General features: G+C 43.7%; 1 protein-coding gene across 2 annotated transcripts in view; it reads right to left on the bottom strand.

The window, feature by feature from the left end:
• Positions 1 to 416: 416 nt before the first annotated feature.
• C5H10orf90 (chromosome 5 C10orf90 homolog) overlaps positions 417 to 20,529 on the bottom strand; it is a 282,565-nt gene continuing 262,452 nt past the window's right edge. Inside the window, exons 10-11 of one of the 2 annotated variants that reach the window (XM_075352249.1) lie at positions 19,317 to 19,387; positions 417 to 1,317 (exon numbers count right to left, since the gene is read on the bottom strand). In XM_075352249.1, the coding sequence (XP_075208364.1) occupies positions 1,230 to 1,317; positions 19,317 to 19,387 (159 nt within the window). In that variant the 3' untranslated portion in view covers positions 417 to 1,229. Of the gene's footprint in view, positions 1,318 to 19,305; positions 19,388 to 20,529 lie in introns of both variants that reach the window. The other variant, XM_075352250.1, reaches the window with a different exon arrangement.

Raw genomic sequence — 20,529 nt, forward strand, 5'->3', positions numbered from 1 at the left:
AGGATGGGGGTGTATGAACAGGATGGATGGGGGGTATATGAACAAGATGGAAGTATATCAACAGGATGGATGGGGGGTATATGAACAGGATGGGGGTATATGAACAGGATGGGGGTATATGAACAGGATGGGGGTATATGAACAGGATGGGAGTATATGAGCAGGATGGATGGGGGGTATATGAACAGGATGGGGGTATATGAGCAGGATGGGGGTATATGAACAGGATGGGGGTATATGAACAGGATGGGGGTATATGAACAGGATGGGAGTATATGAGCAGGACGGATGGGGGGTATATGAACAGGATGGCGGGTATATGAACAGGATGGCGGGTATATGAACAGGATGGGGGGTATATGAACCGGATGGGGGGTATATGAACCGGATGGGGGTATATGAACAGGATGGGGGTATATGAACAGGATGGGGGTATATGAACAGGATGGGGGCTATATGAACAGGATGGATGGGGGCTATATGAACAGGATGGGGGTATATGAACAAGATGGGGGTATATGAACAGGATGGGGGTATATGAACAGGATGGGTATATGAATAGGATGGGGGAATATGAGCAGGATGCTGGTATATAAGCAGGATGGGGGTTTATAGCAGGATCATATACAAGGCAAGAGGATCATTACCAGGATGGGGTACCTTAGTAGAGAATTTGGGGACATTACCCCCATAACAGTGTCAGCAGCAGATCCTCGCCCCATAACAGTGTGTCATGACCACATTTTTTTGCTTAAAGTTTTATTTTCCTATTTTCCTCCTCTAAAAGCAGGGTGCGTCTTATAGTCCGGTGCGTCTTATAGTCCGAAAAATCCGGTAAGTCCTATAATGAGATTACAGTCATTACAGCCAATCATTGTTGTGGATGCTAATTGGGCTCACCATAGCCAGCATGCAAAGTGCAAAATGTGTGGAATATACAAGTTTCGTTGCAGCCTTGAATTTAGTTGAGGAATTTTTGGAAAGTCCATAGAGGAACAGTCCCATGAGGATGTACCCCAAGAGAGTCTGCATTCTGCCCTACTGGGTCCTTCTTCCCGGTATGCCTCATCGTAAAGTCTTCTAGTCAGATCCTCTCCAGACGCTTAGTATTCAGTTTGCAGGAAGAAGACGATATATTCCAAAATACCTCTGATTTTCCAGGTACTCACAGATCTTGAAGTGAAATAAATGGTTCGGAGCTTAGGGAGTAAAAATCTTTTTATACCACTTTATCCAGTAATATTTTCAGATTTGAAAGCCAAATGTCCTCTTTCTATGGTTGTTACGAACGCTGATCGTTTGCGAAAGGAAAAAAGACTGCAAAGAGGGAGAACAAGATAAGTACTAGAAAAATGTGACTTAGAAGAACAGCTTTATTAAATTATTAACCCTTACAGAACCAAAGCCTTTTGGACACCTGAATGTCCACAGTGAAAGGTGTTAGGAGCAAAGAACGAGATTGGGGAGACAAAAAATAGTAATGGTTATTAGATAGCAAAATGTATCAGAGACAATGTTTTAGTTTTGAATGTACACTCCCTGACAGAAGTTCTGTCGCTTATCCATGTTATGTAAATAAAAGCTTATAACCTGACTTTCAATTCATCCATTGGTTTTATAAATTACTCTTTTGAAAGCTGAAACCCTCCTAAATTTGGTTTAGGTTATGAAAATAAAGTTGTTGCAAAGCTGAAATATTGATCATTTAATGAACACAGAAAGGTCAAGTTTTGGCAAGACAAAAGTTTTGTCGCCCACAGAAAGTAAAGTGAAATTCAAACAAATAACTAACTTCTAATACAAAGATATGTTACAGCTTGGAGGTTCTATGCGGTTCAACAATGATTTATACAATTTATTGATGAAGTCATCAGGACTAGCAAAGAATGCAGTCTTGCATGCCTCCCAGAGTTCATCTAGATTCTTTAGATTTGTCTTCCAAGCTTCCTCTTTCATCCTGCCCCAAACATGCTCAATGATGTTCCTGACTGGTAACTGGGCTGGCCAGTCCTTGAGCACCTTGATCTTCTTTGCCAGGAGGAACTTTGTTGTAGAGATGGATGTATGAGATGGAGCACCATCCTGCTGCAGAATTTGACCCCTTTTATGATTGGGAATGTAAGAGGTAGCTAATACATCTTTATATTTTAGGTTATTGATATTGCCTTCCACCTTGCAAATGTTTCGCATACCTCCATACTGAATGTAACCCCACACCATGATCTTTCCACCACAAAACTTAACTGTTTTCTTGGTGTATTTTGGATCCATATGGGCTCCAGTAGGTCTCCTGCAGTATTTGCGGCGGCTGTGGTGTAATTTAACTGAAGATTCATGAGAGAAATCCACCTTCTGCCACTTTTCCAGCGTCCATCTGTTTAGCAGGCTGTGGGACTTGGCAAATGCCAAACAGTTTTTTAATTGCCTTTTGTTTAGTGCTGGCTTCTGGGCACTGATTCGACCATGGAGGTCATTTCGAGACAGAATCCTACAAACTGTTCTAGTTGACACAGGAACTTGAGGTGACCAGGCCTGTTGGAGCTCTGCTGCAGTGGAAGAGGGGCTGGCTTTGGATTTTCTAACCAACAAACGTTCCTCCTGAGCAGTTCTTTTGCGGGGTCTCCCAGACCTAGGCTTGTCAAAAACATCTCCAGTCTCTTCAAATCTTTTTTTAATTCTTTGTACTTGACACTGAGACACATTCAAGGTGCCAGCCATCTCTGCAGTTGATCTAGTCTTCAGCCTCTTGATAATCAAGGCTTTGGTCGCAGGGTGGATTTTTCGCATTTTGTCAGAGGTCAAGTTGCAGTTCAAGTGAAGGTCTGGGGTTCTGGGTTTCTTTTTATAAACATCCACTAATTAACTGATCATTTAGTGAGCACAGGTGAGAATGTAAACTAGGATTGGGTGCATTATATGACAAGGCGACAAAACTTTTGTCTTGATGGAATCTGATCTTTCTGTGTTTATTAAATGATCATTATTTCAGCTTTGCAGCAACTTTATTTTCATAACCTAAACCAAATTTGGGAGGGTTTCAGCTTTCAAAAGAGTAATTTATAAAACCAATGGATGAATTGAAAGTCAGGTTATAACATGGATAAGTGACAGAACGTCTGTCAGGGAGTGTATCTTGTAATAAAGGATGGTATTGATTATATAACTGGGTCATAGGATAGATAGATAGATAGATAGATAGAGATAAATCATTTCAGAATTTTTCCTACCTTTAATGCTGGTCATAATCTTTACAATTTAATTGAAAAATAAACTGAAATCTTTTTTTTATGGAAAAATAAACTAAAAATAAAGCAATTGTATAAATATTCACACCCTTAGGCTGGGGTCAGATAAGCAAATGTTTTCTCATTTGATTAGTCTAATGACACTCGGCTCAAACTCTGATTAGAGTTTGAGCCAAATGTTATTTCACTGTGATCTGATTCAGTCGCATGCAAGAATTGTATCACAGGTGAGGAGATGATTGAGAACTTAATATCTTCATCTTCTCCATTATCTGTCTCAATGTAAATCGAACTGCATTCAGCGCAGTCTGATGTTTTGAATGCATTAATTCTGAAGAAGCCATTCTATTGATGATTTGGAGGTTTAACTTAAAGCCCCCGTTCTAGCTGCCAGAAAAAGCCACTAAGTAGAATTCTCCTTCCACCATGCCTCACTGTCGGAATGGTGTTCCTTTGATGATGCGCAGTGTTGGTGTCACGATTCCTCCACTCAGAGATAAGGGCATACTGAGAGTTCACTTAGGTGAGTGACAGCTCAGTCTCTGGAGCTGGGCCATGCTGAGCTGTCAGTGTTTGATTGACAGCTCAGTAGTCCAATCTCATACTGGGATGTGCTAGGACTCTGCAGCAGGTGTTCCCTGTTCTTGGTTTATCATCCAGCTAGTTGGCTGAGTAGTTTATTCCAGAACTTTGCTAATCATATCCTTGTGTTTTGTGGTTCTTATTGGCCTCTGTTATCTGTGCAATGGGAATTGATCTTTTTCCTGCCTGACCATTTGATCATTCTCTTGCCTTGAATCCCTCCTTAGATTCACTACCTTCCTGATATTCTGACTCTGGTCTATGACCTGACTATATCTCTGGCTATCCCCTTAATTTTAACATCTTCTGCTGGTACCTGTCTTCTGCATGTATTACTATCCTATCCTGCCTTACAACTTGCCTGTGTAGTGAGTAGCATCAAAGTAGGCTTTGCACCAAATATACTGTAATGCCGGTGACCCTGCACTGTCCCTGCCGGACTGCAAGCTCCCTTGCCTCTCAACGGCTGCCCAAATGTTTAGTATTTCTAAATATCTTTTGTGATATGCTAATGAGACCAGGGACTAGTTGTAAGGGTGTTAGTTCCTGCGCTCATTCAGCCCTCTTAGCATGGCAGTACATCCACAGGGGCATGTTAACATGCTTTTCAATGCAGCATCTCCAGCGGTGACATTCGTACTTGTGTTCACTGTCACCGCTGATCCGAAGTTCCGGCACTTTCAGTCACGCGCACTAGACCGCTCTGAAGCAGGGACCCGTACACCTGGCTTCATACTGCGAGTGACCATAAGTGCAGGGCATGCAGATCAGCGGTGACAGAGGACACAGGTACGCTCATTACTGCTGTGAGCATGCTGTAATGCTAAGAGGGTGGAATGAGAGCAGTAACTAACACCCTTGCGACTAGTCCCTGGCCTCATTAGCATATCATAAAGGATCTTTAGAAATACTTTTTCTAAAGATCTCTATCTATGCGACTAGATAGAGGGACAGTTAGGCAGGGATTAACTATATGCACCCAGAACTGCTCGTGGTTCTGAGTGCATATTGCACCTGACAGGTTCCCTTTAAGGCATCCTCCCCCTAGGTGTTTGGAGTGGGCTCAGAAGCTTAGCCCACACTACACATAGCAGATGCTGGCTGTGTTCTACAGCTGACATCTGCCTTTAATATACAATCATTGCTCTGTATCCACCCACTTGCTGCTATCAATATCTAACAGCGACATTAATAATTTTGGTGACCCACCCTTTACCCACAGCTGCAGTATATAGTACAAGTTAAATGATTGAAGGTTCAAGTTACCTAGAGGAGGATAAAAAATTATAACAAAAAAAAAATTTTTTGAAAATGTTTAAAAAATAGGTATCATTTAATTGCCCCTCTGTTTCGTCATTCAAAAATAATAAAAACATACATGTTCAATAATATTACATCCATAGAAGTATGATCTATCAAAATATTATCAAAATTATTTAAAACAAAAAATAAAAGCCGTAAAGAAAAAAAACAACAAAATTGCCTTTTTGGGTTGCTGTACCGCCCATAAAAAATGCAATACAAAATAACCAAAATGTCATTATGTACAGTAAAATGTACCATTACAAGCTACAGGTCAGTTTGCAGCAATGTTCCTTGTATTTATAAACTTTTTTTGTTTATAAAGTTCAGAATTTTTTAAGCTTCTAAAATAATAATTAAAAAAAATAGAGAGAGCCTTGAAAAAGAGCAGCAGATAAAAGCACCTGCTTCCACATGCTCGCTGCATCCCCTACATGGCATGTGGAAGAAGATGCTCTGGGCAGATGAAACAAAGTAGAACTTTTTGGTATAAATCCAAAACAATGTGTGGTGGAAAACTAACAATGCACATCACAAAGAAAGCACCATCCCCACGGTCAAACATGGTGGTGGCAGCATTATGCTGTGGGGAGGCTTTTCTTCAGCAGGGGCAGGGAAGCTGGTTAGAGTTGATGGGAAAATGGATGGAGCTAAATATAGGGGAATCCTTGAAGAAACCTTTTAGAGGCTGCAAAAGACTTGAGACTGGGACGTAGGTTCACCTTCCAGCAGGACAACGACCCTAAACATCATGCCAGAGCTACAATGGATGGTTTATATCAAAGCATAGTCATGTGTGTGAATGGTCCAGACACAGTCTAGACCTAAATCCAATTGAGAGTCTGTGACAAGACTTGAAAATTGCTGTTCACAGCTACAGATTGTGTGCACAGAAGAATGGGCAAATATGTCACCTCCTGGATCTGCAAAGATGGTAGAGACATACCCCAAAAGACTTGCAGCAGTAATTGCGCAAAAGATACAAAGTATGAAACTCGATAGTGCAGTTACACAGAAGCCCACTAAAGGTCACTAACACAAGAGCAGGGATAGTTAATCAGTCAGGGTCTATGCTAGGATGTCACGTCTGTACCGAGGGGGAAACAAGCCAAAGTCAAAGAACAGGGCCGAGGTCAGATACTGGGAGAGCAAGTACACACAGGAGGGAGTGGAGGACATGGAACAGGAGTTTGGAGGACATGGAGGAAGAGAAGTCAGAACAGGCCAGGGAAACGGAGATCAGGTCAGGGAACGGAGGTCAGGTCAGGTCGGGCGAATGGAGGTCAGGTCGGGCGAATGGAGGTCAGGTCAGGTCGGGCGAATGGAGGTCAGGTCAGGTCGGGCGAATGGAGGTCAGGTCAGGTCGGGCGAATGGAGGTCACGTCAGGTCGGGGGAATGGAGGTCAGGTCAGGTCAGGCAGGAGGGACAGAAGTAAGGTTGGGCAAGAGGAATGTAGGTCAGGACGAACAGTACCGGGTAGCAGGACAAGAAGCAGAGAACTTCTCTCAGGAACAGTGCACTCAGCAGAGCCGGAAATATTACTGGCGGCGTCCCAGAGGTAGCAGCACCAAGATGGCGGCACAACCCCACGGAACGAGACCAGAACGAACAGCCCCCTGCCAAGAGACCTAAACCCCGGAGGCAGGATACATGCACTGGCTCAGGAATATGCATGAATCATGACATGAAGCATTTATCTGTAGAAAAATATCTGATTTTAAGCTGCCATTTTTTGGAACCTGATTGGTTCCTATTATATCGACTCATCTCTTTTTCTCTATATAAAGTGAGATATACCGTAAATATCTATAAAATGAGACTTTTATGCAATCAAGTGACTTCAGGTTAAGCACCAAGACAAGAAAAACTGACAAGATAATCCATCAGTCAGATGTTCCCCCACGACCTCCGTCACTCCGGGCACTAATTTGCAGCATTGTTACAATTATATAGTTCGCTGGATCTGCCATTAGCCTCTTTGATGTTGGAATTGTGGATTTTTGTGCTAAATCTAAAGATTTCTGGATGTTACATGTGTAATCAATGGGTAAAGCCACTCCTTTGTATTCCTTCTCTTCTTGTGCCAGTCACACATAGTAATTATGAAGCAGAAGGAGAGAAATCTACATTGGTTCTATATACAGAGCGGATTATTGCTGCTATTGTATCGCGCAGAACGGTTGGCGGTAAACAGAGTCATCAGATCCGAGTTTATTAATAAAAACGGAGGCCTATAAATACATTCTGCACAATATTTCAGGAAAATCAGATTGTTTTCTGGAAGCTGTAATATTGCACCACTTTTTGTATAGTATATTTTTACATCCTGTATATAAGTGATTATTAAATGCTTTTCATCTGTTTTCACTTGGAGCAACATTAATGGGATATTTGTATACAGTGTGTCCACCCATATCCTGTCCACCGCCATTAACCTGAGACCGGCGGCAGCGATAGGCATAGAAGTGGTGTCTAGGTATAGTAAAGTAGCCATGTGCTACGCAATGAAACCACCTATAGCGCCACCTGGTGGAAAACAACAGAGTTAGCATTTTTATCTCGAAAACGGAACGAGATAGAGAAAAAAAGTGAATTAAAAAATTGTGGGGCATCATCAATTCAATATGAATCGACACCTTGCATACAGAAATGCTATGATGTGAAACCCATGACGCCCCCCAAAACATTGAATGCTGCTCACGCATATGGCGCTCATTTAACTTTGATGCTCAAAGTGGCCCCCGTCAGCTGCAATGCACATCTGGCCTCTGGACAGCATACTGTATCTTGCTGCACGTTGTGCCATATGGTAGGTGACACATTTGCACAAGCATCTGTGATACATCGTCGTAGGTCCTGCAATGTTGGTGGAGGGGTCGCATACACATGCTGTTTAATATGAACTCACAGAAAGAAGTCCAATGGGGTCAGGTCAGGTGAGCGTGGAGGCCACTCCACGCAGCCACCATACCCAATGACTTGTAGGAAGGTCTCCATGAGGTATCGCTTCACGTCCGCAGCCTTGTGAGTTTTACATGTTCTAATCATAGTATTTCTGTATGCAAGGTGTAGATTCGTATTGAATTGATGATGCCCTACAATTTTTTAATTCCCTTTTTTTCTCTATCTCGTTCTGTTTTCGAGATAAAATTGCTAATTCCATTACTTTCCACCAGGTGGCACAATAGGTGCTTTCATTACTATACCTAGACACCACTTCTATTCCTATAGCTGCCGCCGTTCTCCAGTTAATGGCGGTGGACAGGATATGGGTGGACACACTGTATATGATGTTCAACTCTTTCCATAGCTGCATGGGCTTTCATGAAGTACGGTCACCTTTTCATAGACTTTTATGGAGTTGCAGCAGCCATTCATTACATAGCACTCCTTCAGCACTTTATATACGTGGATCAGGAAGGCAGAAATGTTAAGAAACCGTCTCTGCCTTCTTTATTAAAAATTAGGCTGAGTTTCTAATAATCCGCTCCCTGGTCCTGCAGCTGCATTTCCGGGGCATTTTCCTTCATATAAAAAAACATTGTTACAAAGTGTGGGAATATCTGGATTTTTATTTTTCACTGAAATCATTTATTTTAAATGTAGAAAAGCATACAAATCTAATATTATTGCTGGAAAAAAATATCCCTGCCCTCACATTGACATCTGGCATAGCTCGGTAATGAACTCTAATCCCTGTGGCTGGGACTCGGCTTGTATTATAACAAAAGGTCACGTGTATCGGAGGAATTATCTTGTGATAGGTCTTCAAAGAAATGGAGTTAATGATGTGTGGAATATCGCTAACATTTAACACTCTTTATACTGTAATTATCAAAGATGCTTTTTGCCAAACAATACAATATGCTACACGAATAATTTTGTTTTTATAGAATGGAATAACATGATAATTTTGCATCTGGCATTGTCTATTGGTCATGAGTGGTGACACAAGGAATGCGACACTTGTAGCCCATGTCCTGGATACGTCTGTGTGTGATGACTCTTGAAGCACTGACTCCAGCAGCGTCCACTCCTTGTGAATCAGCCCCATATTTTTGAATGTCCTTTTCTTAATAATACTATCAAGGCTACGGTTATCCCGGTTGCTTGTGCACCTTTTTCTACCACACTTTTTTCCTTCCACTCAACTTTCCATTAATATGCTTGGATATAGCCCTCTGTGAACAGCCATCTTCTTTAGCAATGATCTTTTGTGGCTTACCCTCCTTGTGGAGTGTGTCAAGACATCTGTCAAGTCAGCAGTCTTCCCCATGATTGTGTAGCCTACTGAACCAGACTAAGAGACCATTTTTTACAGTTAGGAAGCCTTGGCAGGTGTTTTGTGGTAATTATTCTAAATTTCAGAGATAATGACTTTTGGGTTTTCATTGGCTGTAAGCCATAATCATCAACATTAATAGAAATAAACACTTGAACTAAATCAACCTGTGTGTAATGACTCTATATAATAAACACTTGAAATAGATCCCTCTGTGTGTAATGACTCTATATAATATATAAGAATAGATCCCTCTGTGTGTAATGATTATATAATATATAGGAATAGATCCCTCTGTGTGTAATGACTCTATATAATATATAGGAATAGATCCCTCTGTGTATAATGGCTCTATATAATATATAGGAATAGATCCCTCTGTGTGTAATGATTCTATCTAATATATAAAGCTGAATGTGTGTGTGTGTGTGTGTGTGTGTGTGTGTGAGTGTGTGTGTGTGTGTGTGTGTCTGTGTGTGTGTGTGTGTGTCTGTGTGTGTGTGTGTATGTCCGGGATTGGCATCTGCACCGTCGCAGCTACAGCCACAAAATTTTGCACACTTACACTTCTGGACCCCGAGAGCGTCATAGGCTAATGTTGTGAGGCGAAATTTTAACCCTGCGCGTTCCAATTTACCAATCAATTTTGCCCCTATCTACATAATGGGGAAAAAGTGAAACAAAAAGTGTATCCGCACCATCGCATTTACAATCACGAAATTTTGCACAGACACCTCATGTGACCCAGGGAACGTCATAGACTATGTTTTGACAGGAAAATTTAACCCCGCGCTTTACAGTTACTCTCCAAAAAACATGCCTCCATTAAAGTAAATGGAACCTGGAACTACAGGTTATTAGTAGGAGCTGTGATTGGTTGCTATAGGAACAAAAAACATTCATAGTATAAGAAGCTTATATGTGAGGTAATAAGATGTCGGTGGGGAGACGGATAGACAGAGACAGACAGAGAGACAGACAGGATAGATAGAGACAGAGAGATAGAGACAGACAAAAAAAGAGAGATAGAGACAGACAAAAAAAAGAGACAGACAGAGACAGACGGGGAAAGAGACAGACCTGGAAATAGACAGATGGAGCACATTACTTGGCAAATTTAGTTAAATCTGTGTGGAATATCTGTGGTGTTGAATTATATGTTGTAAAATGCTTCTATTAGCTTAGTTTTTGCCTTTTAATAATTACATTTCTATCTATTTGTTTTGTGGTGTTTGTGTGCAGAATACATTTTTGTTAATACATTCTATTTTGTTAACAACAGTTATTAACCCGGGCGAAGCCGGGTAGTACAGCTAGTGTAATATATAGGAATAGATTCCTCTGTGTGTAATAACTTTATATAATATATGCGTTTCACTTTATGTATAGAATTACTGAAATAAATGTACTTTTTGAGGCTATTCTAATTTATTGAGATGCACTCGTACTTCGGTTCACTCTCCATTCTCTCTGTGTGAAGGGCACTTTACACGCTGCTATATCGCTATCGATATCGCTAGCGAGCGTACCCGCCCCCGTCGGTTGTGCGTCACAGGCAAATCGCTGCCCGTGGCGCACAACATCGCTTACAGCCGTCACGCGGACTTACCTTCCCTGCAACGTCGCTCTGGCCGGCAAACCGCCTCCTTTCTAAGGAGGCGGTTCGTGCGGCGTCACAGCGACGTCACACGGCAGCCGTCCAATAGAAGCGGAGGGGTGGAGATGAGAGGGCGTAACATCCCGCCCACCTCCTTCCTTCCGCATTGCCGGAGGACGCAGGTAAGGAGATGTTCGTCGTTCCTGCGGTGTCACACATAACAATGTGTGATTCCGCAGGAACGACGAACAACCAGCGGCATGCCCCACCAACGATATTATGAAAAGGAGCGACCTGTCAACGATCAACGATTTTTGACGTTTTTGCGATCGTTGATCGTCGCTCCTAGCTGTCACACGCTGCGATGTCGCTAACGGCGCCGGATGTGCGTCACTAACACCGTGACCCCGACGATACATTGTTAGCGATGTCGCAGCGTGTAAAGCACCCTGTAGAGATAGCAGTCAAAAGGGGTTGAACACACATGTGGATAGGGGAGAAAGTATTTTTAGTATCAATAGGTGCAGGTAAAACAGGTTATAAAAAAGGAAGAAAAAAGAATACACATGAAGAGGAAATAAGTGCAGGATAGAAGCTTTGCTGCTGATATATTATTGACGATGTCAGCACCCTGTATACATACAAAGCTTACATCCAGCCTGTATTACTGAAAGGGACATTCCCACAAGTGAACAATCTGAAATGTTGATCAGGCTGCAGTCTGCATACTATATTTGTAAATGAACTTAAGAAAGAACATTACAGATGGAAACTTAGTGCAATTTAACCACTAACATATGCAAAAGTATTTTTTTCCATTTCAAAGGTGTTTATGGCCTTTAATAACTTCATTTTCTAAACAAATGCAAAACAATATTGTCCCTTGCTAGCAACACCCTGTGGCCACACATGTATATAGCAAAAATATCTCCTGACAGAGTATCACAATTTTTTTTTATTTTTTTTTTTTAAAGCTGGTCATCCTGTGCCACCCATTTTTCAATGTAAGGAGCAGGATAAAAGGTAAAAAAGTGACATATGTATAATAAAACTCAATGTTAATAAGAATATTAGCGCAAGGGACTAAAGCAGTGAATGTATTACATGACTTTAATTAGTCACCAGGTAATATTACATTTTTGCTGATGTGGAGATGTCTGCATGGACATGGGTTTTCCCAGTAAAGTCCACCGATTTTGTCAGCAGCTGTTAGCTTCTCGGCCAAAGCAGTATGGATGTGTCACCAGTGTGTCGCGTCCGCATGTTAAGTCTGGGGGAAGTGGAATCAGGAGGTGTCAACATTTAATTGATCGCAGATATTCCACAGATGTCACGCTAGGTACGGGGAAGTAACATTTGAGCGGCGAAACGGTTGGGAACGGAACCCCTGCATCTAGGGAAGGGGAGATGGTGACCTCTGACCAAACCTACCGCTGGTTCCTGGGGTCCCTCACCATCCTAGATAGGTTCAGCACCTATGCGCCAAGCCGATACCTGACCCTAGGTATCTGTAGTGCTGGGCCCTAAATAGGGAATGGGTGGGATGAGCTTTACGTCAACCCCACTAAACACTAGACGACACAAGGAGGACACATGGGGGAAAAGCATTAACTACTTATCCACAGATGACTCAGGCAGGAGTTCAGCAATGATAATGCAGAGGAGTACAAGCCATCTTCTTGCAACCAGAACTTGAATGAACTGAATAATATCACCAGCACAAGTCCAAGTAAGAAGGGAGTAATTAAAGGGAACCTGTCAGCAGAAATTTTGCCTTAAACCTAACAGATTCCCCCTCTGCAGCTCCTGGGCTGCATTCTAGAAAGGTCCCTGTTATTATAGTGCTTCTTTCTGCGCAAGCGCGCTGCAGCTGAACTCCTCCTGATCGGTGTAGTCACTGCTCCGCGCTCCTCCCATCTATTTCCTGCCTCAGGGCAAGATGGCAAGGAGGTGACGTGAGTTCAGCTGCAGCGCGCTTGCGCAGAAAGCAGGCCGAGGGGGAATGCGCGGTCCCGCGATTATGGGCGGTTGCTTGGTAATTAACATCACAGCACCGCCCATAATCTAAACCCTGCGCGCACGTCACCACCGGTGACACTGGGCACAGTGCTCATCCACGAGAGATGAGCACTGGGCATGCGCGGGGATGGCTGGAGCAGTGGGCGGCGTCCAGAAGTATAGAAATCGGCGATGGGGGCGGCATACAGGAACAGGGGGCAGAATAACGGCCATCAGGCAGCCCGCCCCCGTGACACATTTAGAGAATCAGAAGCCAAAAAGGTACCTCGATATAAACTCTTTTTTTGGGTCAGAAAGGGGGCACTATAATAACAGGGACCTTTCTAGAATGCAGCCCAGGAGCTGCAGAGGGGGAATCTGTTAGGTTTTAGTCGAAATTTCTGCTGACAGGTTCCCTTTAAGCACCAAGAGAATACTGATAATCAGCAGCTGGGTGGAGGCGAGCTCCTGCTGGGTCCAAAAGGGGGAGATATGAAAATCCAGCAGGAAAGCTACCTATACCAATGAATACTAACAGCAGATTCAATAGAAAGTCAGGGAGCATTTTGCACAGCCAAACGCTGTGACCTTCTATAGCTAAAAACCACATGACTGTCTGTTACCCGTGCCAACAGAGTATTGGAGTGGATTTACTTTCATTTGATTCTGAGGGGGTTAAGGACCTTTTCCTTTCTTGCTGAGATTACTCAAAGCCTAAAGGGGGCTTTACACGCTACTATATCGTTAATGTTTTATCGTCGGGGTCACGTTGTTAGTGACGCACATTCGGCGTCATTAACGATATCGCAGCGTGTGACACCAGCGACCTTAAGCGACCTCAAAAATGGTGAAAATCGTTCACCAAGAAGAGGTCGTCCCAAAACCAAAAATCGGTAATGGTTGATTATCGATGTTGTTCGTCGCTCCTGCGGCAGCACACATCGCTGTGTGTGACACCGCAGGAGCGAGGAACGTCTCCTTACCTGCCGCCGGCCGCAATGCGGAAGGAAGGAGGTGGGCGGGATGTTACGTCCCACTCATCTCCGCCCCTCCGCTTTGATTGGCCGGCCGCTTAGTGACGTCGCGGTGACGTCGCTGTGATGCCGAACGTCCCTCCCCCTTGAGGGAGGGATTGTTCGGCAGTCACAGCGACACCGCCGACCAGGTAAGTACGTGTGATGCTGCCGTAGCGATAATGTTTGCTGCGGCCGTGATCACACGAAATCGCATGCACGACGGGGGCGGGTGCTTTTGCGTACGATATCGCTAGCAATTGCTAGCAATATCGTAGCGTGTAAAGCCCGCTTTAATCACAGCTGCATCATCTTTTCATCACTCTCTTCTGCTATTTTTATCCACTCCAGGCTTCACTCCATTCCAGAGATAGATCTTCTACACTGACCACTTTGAAGGAGCAGTGTCTGGAGAAGTTGAGGGGTTTTTTTTTAGATGTAGCTGTGAAGTTTCCTGCTGGACAAACATAGGGGTGCTATTTGTTGAGTCTTTCCCCACCCTTTTGTCTTCCCTTCCTTGTGTTGTTTTATTTCAGTAGCAAGACTAGTGGCATTCACACTAGTCAGGGTGAGTTCAGGGCCAACGAGGGCCTAGGCACGAAATGGCACAAAGGGGGGAAGGACCTGTCTAGGGACATTAGGGAGCACAGGGATCAGACTCAGGTGAGTGTTAGAGAGAGGGAAGTGGGGTCACCTCCTATCATTAGGGCCTTTCGTTATATCTTCCCTGGTTTTCCCCCTCTCGCCCGGTGACCTCTTGCACCCGGATTGACAGGTTCTCATAGTAAACTAAACCTGGTTCAAGTGATAAACACCAATATGTTGCACCACACAAAGAATATTTTACAACACGTCCATTATTTGTCGCAGTTTTCCCATATCTTCCTCAATTAATCGCCGACATCCGTTGGAAATGGACCCAAGCCTTAGCTATTGTGTAATTGTGCTGATTATTTGTTCTAGTCTGATTGGACACATTTCCGGATTTCTAATTTACAAGACACAAATTACGTATTGATCCCCCACCCCAGCCCCCTTCCTTCCTGCTGTGGTTGATGTGAAATATTACATACCCGCTCCCCTCATTCCATTATGGTTGGGATGTGACATTGCAGATAGGATAGTGACTAATACCTCTGCATGTCATTTTATTTCATGTCCTTTGCTGTCAGACAGACATCTTGATACAAGTGAAGTCAATTTGCTCCCACTTTGTCATGTGTACGCCTGGCGAAGTTGCTTGATAAAGAGCATTAAGTGACATGGATTTTAAATCATGCATTATGGCGACGTTCTATACAGCTGTCACACCGACAGGCGACACATCTGAAGGAAATGATGAAATTGCAGGATAGTTTTTATTATTTATTTATTAAGTACCTGTCCCCAGACAAAGCTGAAAAAGAAGGAATACGTCAATGCTTTGCATCGGGAAAGTTGGGGGGATCTGGGTAATACTGTAATGAGATGTCATTATGTTATGTTTTGCACCAATTACAAATAGAAACACCCATTTTTGTGGGTTATTTACGTGCACCCAATATTTGATCCAGTTACAATAATTATCCCTGGAAAATCAGGACTGTTGTTAAGATTGGTGTTATGGTCGCCGAGGGGCGGCAAGTGTCCTGGAGTGGACCCACTGGGCCGTACACTGGACTCACCTGGAGAAGCAACCAGTAGCGAAACCCTAGACAGGGACTATCTGGTGCAACCCCAGGAGGCCTAAGTGCATGACTGCCAGGACCAGTGCAATCTGCTCATACGGACAGGAATCACAGACGAGACAACAGGACGTGATATCCTGGACGTGGCAGCATGGAGGTGGTGACTCAGACGTGGCAACACGAAGGTGGTGACTCAAACATGACAGCATGAAGGTGGTCACTCAGATGTGGTGTGGTGGTGGTAGCAGCAGGCTCTAGGAAGAGACACTAGGACAGGTGACAGGACTAGACACAGTGACGGGTAGGGGACCTGAGAACTAGCAATGCCCTACGAATAGGCAATGTTGCTCAGGCACCTCCCCAAAGGGAGGAGTGCCTTAAATACTTACAGGGAGATTGCTGCGGTCACTTCCAGGTAATAGGATGAGGACCCTTTAAGAAAGGGGGCATGGCCATGCTCACACCTTTCAGGCACTCCCAGAAGATCTGCGTGTGGCCTGGAAGCAGGAGGAGGCTGTGGCAGGCCCTGTGTCAGGAACGGAGTACATGGGCCCACCAGGCAGGTGAGGAGAACCAAGGCATGAGAGTAAGAATGCTACGCCGGGACTTGGCACTACAACTAGGTCATTACAGCTGATAAACAGTTGCTTTTCCACCGTCCTGGTTATGGTCAGACCATCCATTGAATTGGACTGCAATAGTGCAGTGGTTTGTGATACATTTTGCAAAAGGAATTTGTCTGTATTATTATGAAACAGAGATTAAAATGTCCAATGAAAAAGGGTTGAAACATTGGCCAAATTTCTACTTTTCAGTAAATTAATTGTTTTACAGGGATTTCAGGTTTTTGGGAAACACCCTCAGTTCAAAACACTAAAATTAAAATCAGGACATAAATGGGTCTCCAGTTTGATGTAAATCAGGTTCTCACTTTTTTTCAGAGTGATGTCTATTTCTATATACTGTTGTGTTGTCATATGGTGTTTAGCTCTAAACTCACTGAGTGTCACGGCAACGTTTAACCCTGTTCACACTGCAGAGTCTGAAATTTTACACCATGGTTTCCCTGGTGCTTTGGAGTTGCACATCAGACTCGGGCATCGACCAGTTGTGTGCTTACTAATGATCAGTCTAGCAGGAGTTAATTTCTGCTGGCCTGTGAATTGCTGCAGCCACCTCTGCCCTTGAAAAGAAGGTGGAGCCTGTTCCCCAATGATGATTATAGCTTCATTTTCGAATACCGGTCCTTGTGCTGTGGTGATCCAGTTTCTGGAGCTCTTTTGTGGGTTATTTGGTGTATTATGGAAATATTCTTGTTGTAGGTTTATTTCCTCCCTGAGTTTTTATTTCCTCCTGAGCACATATTGTTTTACCTCTGTGCATGTGCAGTGAGTTTGAGTTTTGTTTTTTTCCTGTCTGTCTATTTGTGTGGGATCAACCACTCCTGTCCCGGGCCTCATCGGGGGTGGGGGAGAGAGGATATAGACCAGGGCTATTCAGGAGCTAGGGTTGGGAAGGCGGCCCAAACATCATCACCATTAAACGTATCTTTAGGAACAGGGACAGCTAGGGCCACCCTAGCCCTATGGCCAGTGTAGGAGCCCGTGTTTCAAGTAACCTTGCCACACCCCAAGACATGTGTCCTTTCTTTCCTTTCTTCTTGACTTGACATCCTGAGATCTATGATGCAAGTGTCACATGGAGTTTTACACAAACTTTGCCGAGTGTCATAGCTGCATCGGGCTCTGTTCAGATTACAGATTCTGACACTCTACCCAATAGTTTTTCTGGTGTCTGGGATCAAAACATTGAGACTCGGACGTCGACCTGCTGTGTGCTGATTCACAGGTAGACTAGTAAGAGTTAATATCTGCTAGTCTGCTTATTAGGTTCCTTTGAACACATGTGGTGAAGAAGCCAATCACATTTGCTCCCCTCCTATTTAAGCTGGTTGAAATCTTCTACCCATGCCAGCTATAGATTTTGGTCTGTGAGGTGTGGTGTCCCAGATTCTCTTCTGAAAGTTGTGCTATTTGCTTGTTGTGGAGTTTACCTTTGCTGTTTTGTAGCTTTTTTCCTTCTCTTGTGTTTCCTCCGGAATATTTTATTGTCTTTACCTATATGTGTGCATGCTGTGTGACAGAGTTTTGTTTTTTCCCTTATCTGTCTTTATCTGTGACTTTCATTCCACCCCTGTACTGTCACCCCCTGGGGAGAGAGGGATCAGATAAGGACTAGTCAGAAGCAGGGCCAGGAAGGAGATTCTGGCATCCCTACCATTAAGGGTATCACTGAGAATAGGGATAACATAGGACCCCCTAGCATGAGTGACAGCTTAGAGGCCTCAGTTCCCCATTACTTTGACAGCAAGATGACCAGTTTTGGAAAAAATATGATTTGGGGATTCTCTATCAGGAGATAGTTATGGTCTATGGTCCTGTTTCATCAAGACCAGCAACCTTCACGTCAGTCTTGATGAAGGGGCTGGGTGAAATGCGAGGCTCCTAACTCATTAAAGGGAACCTGTCACCACTTTTTTGGCCTATAAACTGCGGCCACCACCACTGGACTCTTATATACAGCATGTTAGAATGCTGTATATAAGAGCCCAGGCCGGGGGTATAACATAAAAAAACACTTTATAATACTTACCTAACGGTCAGGCGGTGGGCCTTATGGGTGTCTCCATTGTCCGATGCTGGCGCCGCCTCTTTTGTCCATCTTTGTGCTCCTTCTTCTCTAGCCACGGTGCATGATGGGGCCGACGTCATACACACTCGCTGGCATTCAGGTCCTGCGCAGGACCGGCGAGTGTGTATGACGCAGCCGCGTCATGCACCCAGGCTTCAGAAAGAGGACAAAGATGGTTGAAAGAGGCGGCGCCGGCACAGGACAACGGAGACGTCCATAAGGCCCACCACGCGACCGTTAGGTAAGTATTATAAAGTGTTTTTTATGTTATACCCCCGGCCTGGGCTCTTATATACAGCATGTTAGAATGCTGTATACAAGAGGTGGTCGCAGCGTATAGGCCAAAAAAGTGGTGACAGGTTCCCTTTAAGAGACACATGCTGGAGTAAGATTTGTGGCTTAACAAACGCCACCACTCATCTTGACTTTGACACGTCGCCAAATCCTCATATAACTTTACCCACTTAGTCGGAGTTGGGTGAAAATCTTGTGAGAATGCCAAAAGCCAAAAAAGTTTAGGGCAACCTCGAGATGCACCAAAATTTTGAAACTTTTAAAAGCTATTTACGCCAGAAGTCTGGCTTTGATGAATCAGACCCTATGTGTCTACATCTTGCCATCCAGTGGTTGTGATGTGCTTCTCCGTTCTTCCGTTTTTTCCTCGCACTATTTTTCCATTTTGTATCGTCAACTGTATAAAAATCATTAGAGCGAAACTTTAATTTTTAGTCATTAAACAGGAGAATAAGTTTAGCGTAACTTCAGATTGTACATCGGAAGGACACTTTAAATTCCTCACTGCCTTAAATATACCCTTCCTAATGAAGAGACATAAGTGATCTTGAAAACCTGCCGCTGAACTCTCCCTCTAATTAGTCAATGACTGTTGTCATTAATATTTCTATTTAAATGGCTCTTTAACCTTACTTAATTGTCACCTGCCTAGTCTTGCGGAGATGTTGACAGGCCAAGAACAAGTATCCTTCACATCGATGAGATGAGACATCTTCTGCCAAAATTATATAAAAACCTTTAATTAGTAAAACATGAGATATAATATTATAACATTCACTAATGGAAAAGTTACAACCAATGAGAAAAAGGCAAAAGTTAAGAATACTGATGGAGAAAAATAACTCTTTCACCAAAACAAAAAAAATAAAAAAAAGCAAAAAAGAAGCATTAAATATAACTGCACAACGTGAATATGTATGGTATGTAACTATTGTAAATGTTCTGGGTTGGTGACGTCCTTTTTTAAAGTAATTGCCCATTATTTATCTTTTTTTTTTTTTTTTTTAGGTACAAAATTCCGAGCTGATTAATTTTGCAGTATATTTTTCAAGCTGATGGATCTTTAGTTTTTTTTATATTTTTTTTTAAGGAGGAGTGTACACAATCCGGAACAGGGAGCATTTTGAACGCAACGTGTGCTTTCTCTTGTGGAGACGTTAGTGTACTGTGCTGGAGAACGCACCGTCTGTGCCCATGATGGGGATTCTGGAAGCAGCTTGGCAGTGACTACCAGGGTTCCGCCAGGTATAAGGGAACTCCCGGCAAGTGCCGCAACACTCGGTACACCGGGAAAAAAATATAATGGTGTGCCCTGGCACTAGGGAGAGGGGAGCGGGGTCACCTCCTAACACCAGTGGCTAATCCCTGCACTTCCTAACACCCCTATATGGGTCCTTCCCCTGTCACCGATCACATGCCTAGGTCCTCGCTGACCCTAAACGCATCCTGGCTAGTGAGGGACAGCTACAGTATTCCGCCAGGTATAAAGGAACTCCCGGCAAGTGCCGCAACACAGAGGTACACCAGGAACAAAACATAATGGTGTACCCTGGAACTAGATAGAAGGGAGTGGGGTCACCTCTTAACACCTGAGGCTAATCCCTGCACTTCCATTCTCCCTATCACTGATCAGATGCCTAGGTCCTCGCTGACCCTAAACACATCCTGGTTAGTGAGGGCCAGCGAGACCGCTACAGTATTCCGCCGGGTATAACGGAGCTCTCGGCAAGTGCCGCAACACACAGGGTACACCGGGAACAAAACATAATGGTGTGCCCTGGCACTAGATAGAAGGGAGCGGGGTCAACTCCTAACAACTTAGGCTAATCTCTGCACTTTCTAACACCCCTATATGGG

The sequence above is a fragment of the Anomaloglossus baeobatrachus genome, chromosome 5 (assembly GCF_048569485.1).
Source record: "Anomaloglossus baeobatrachus isolate aAnoBae1 chromosome 5, aAnoBae1.hap1, whole genome shotgun sequence".
Taxonomy (NCBI): domain Eukaryota; kingdom Metazoa; phylum Chordata; class Amphibia; order Anura; family Aromobatidae; genus Anomaloglossus; species Anomaloglossus baeobatrachus.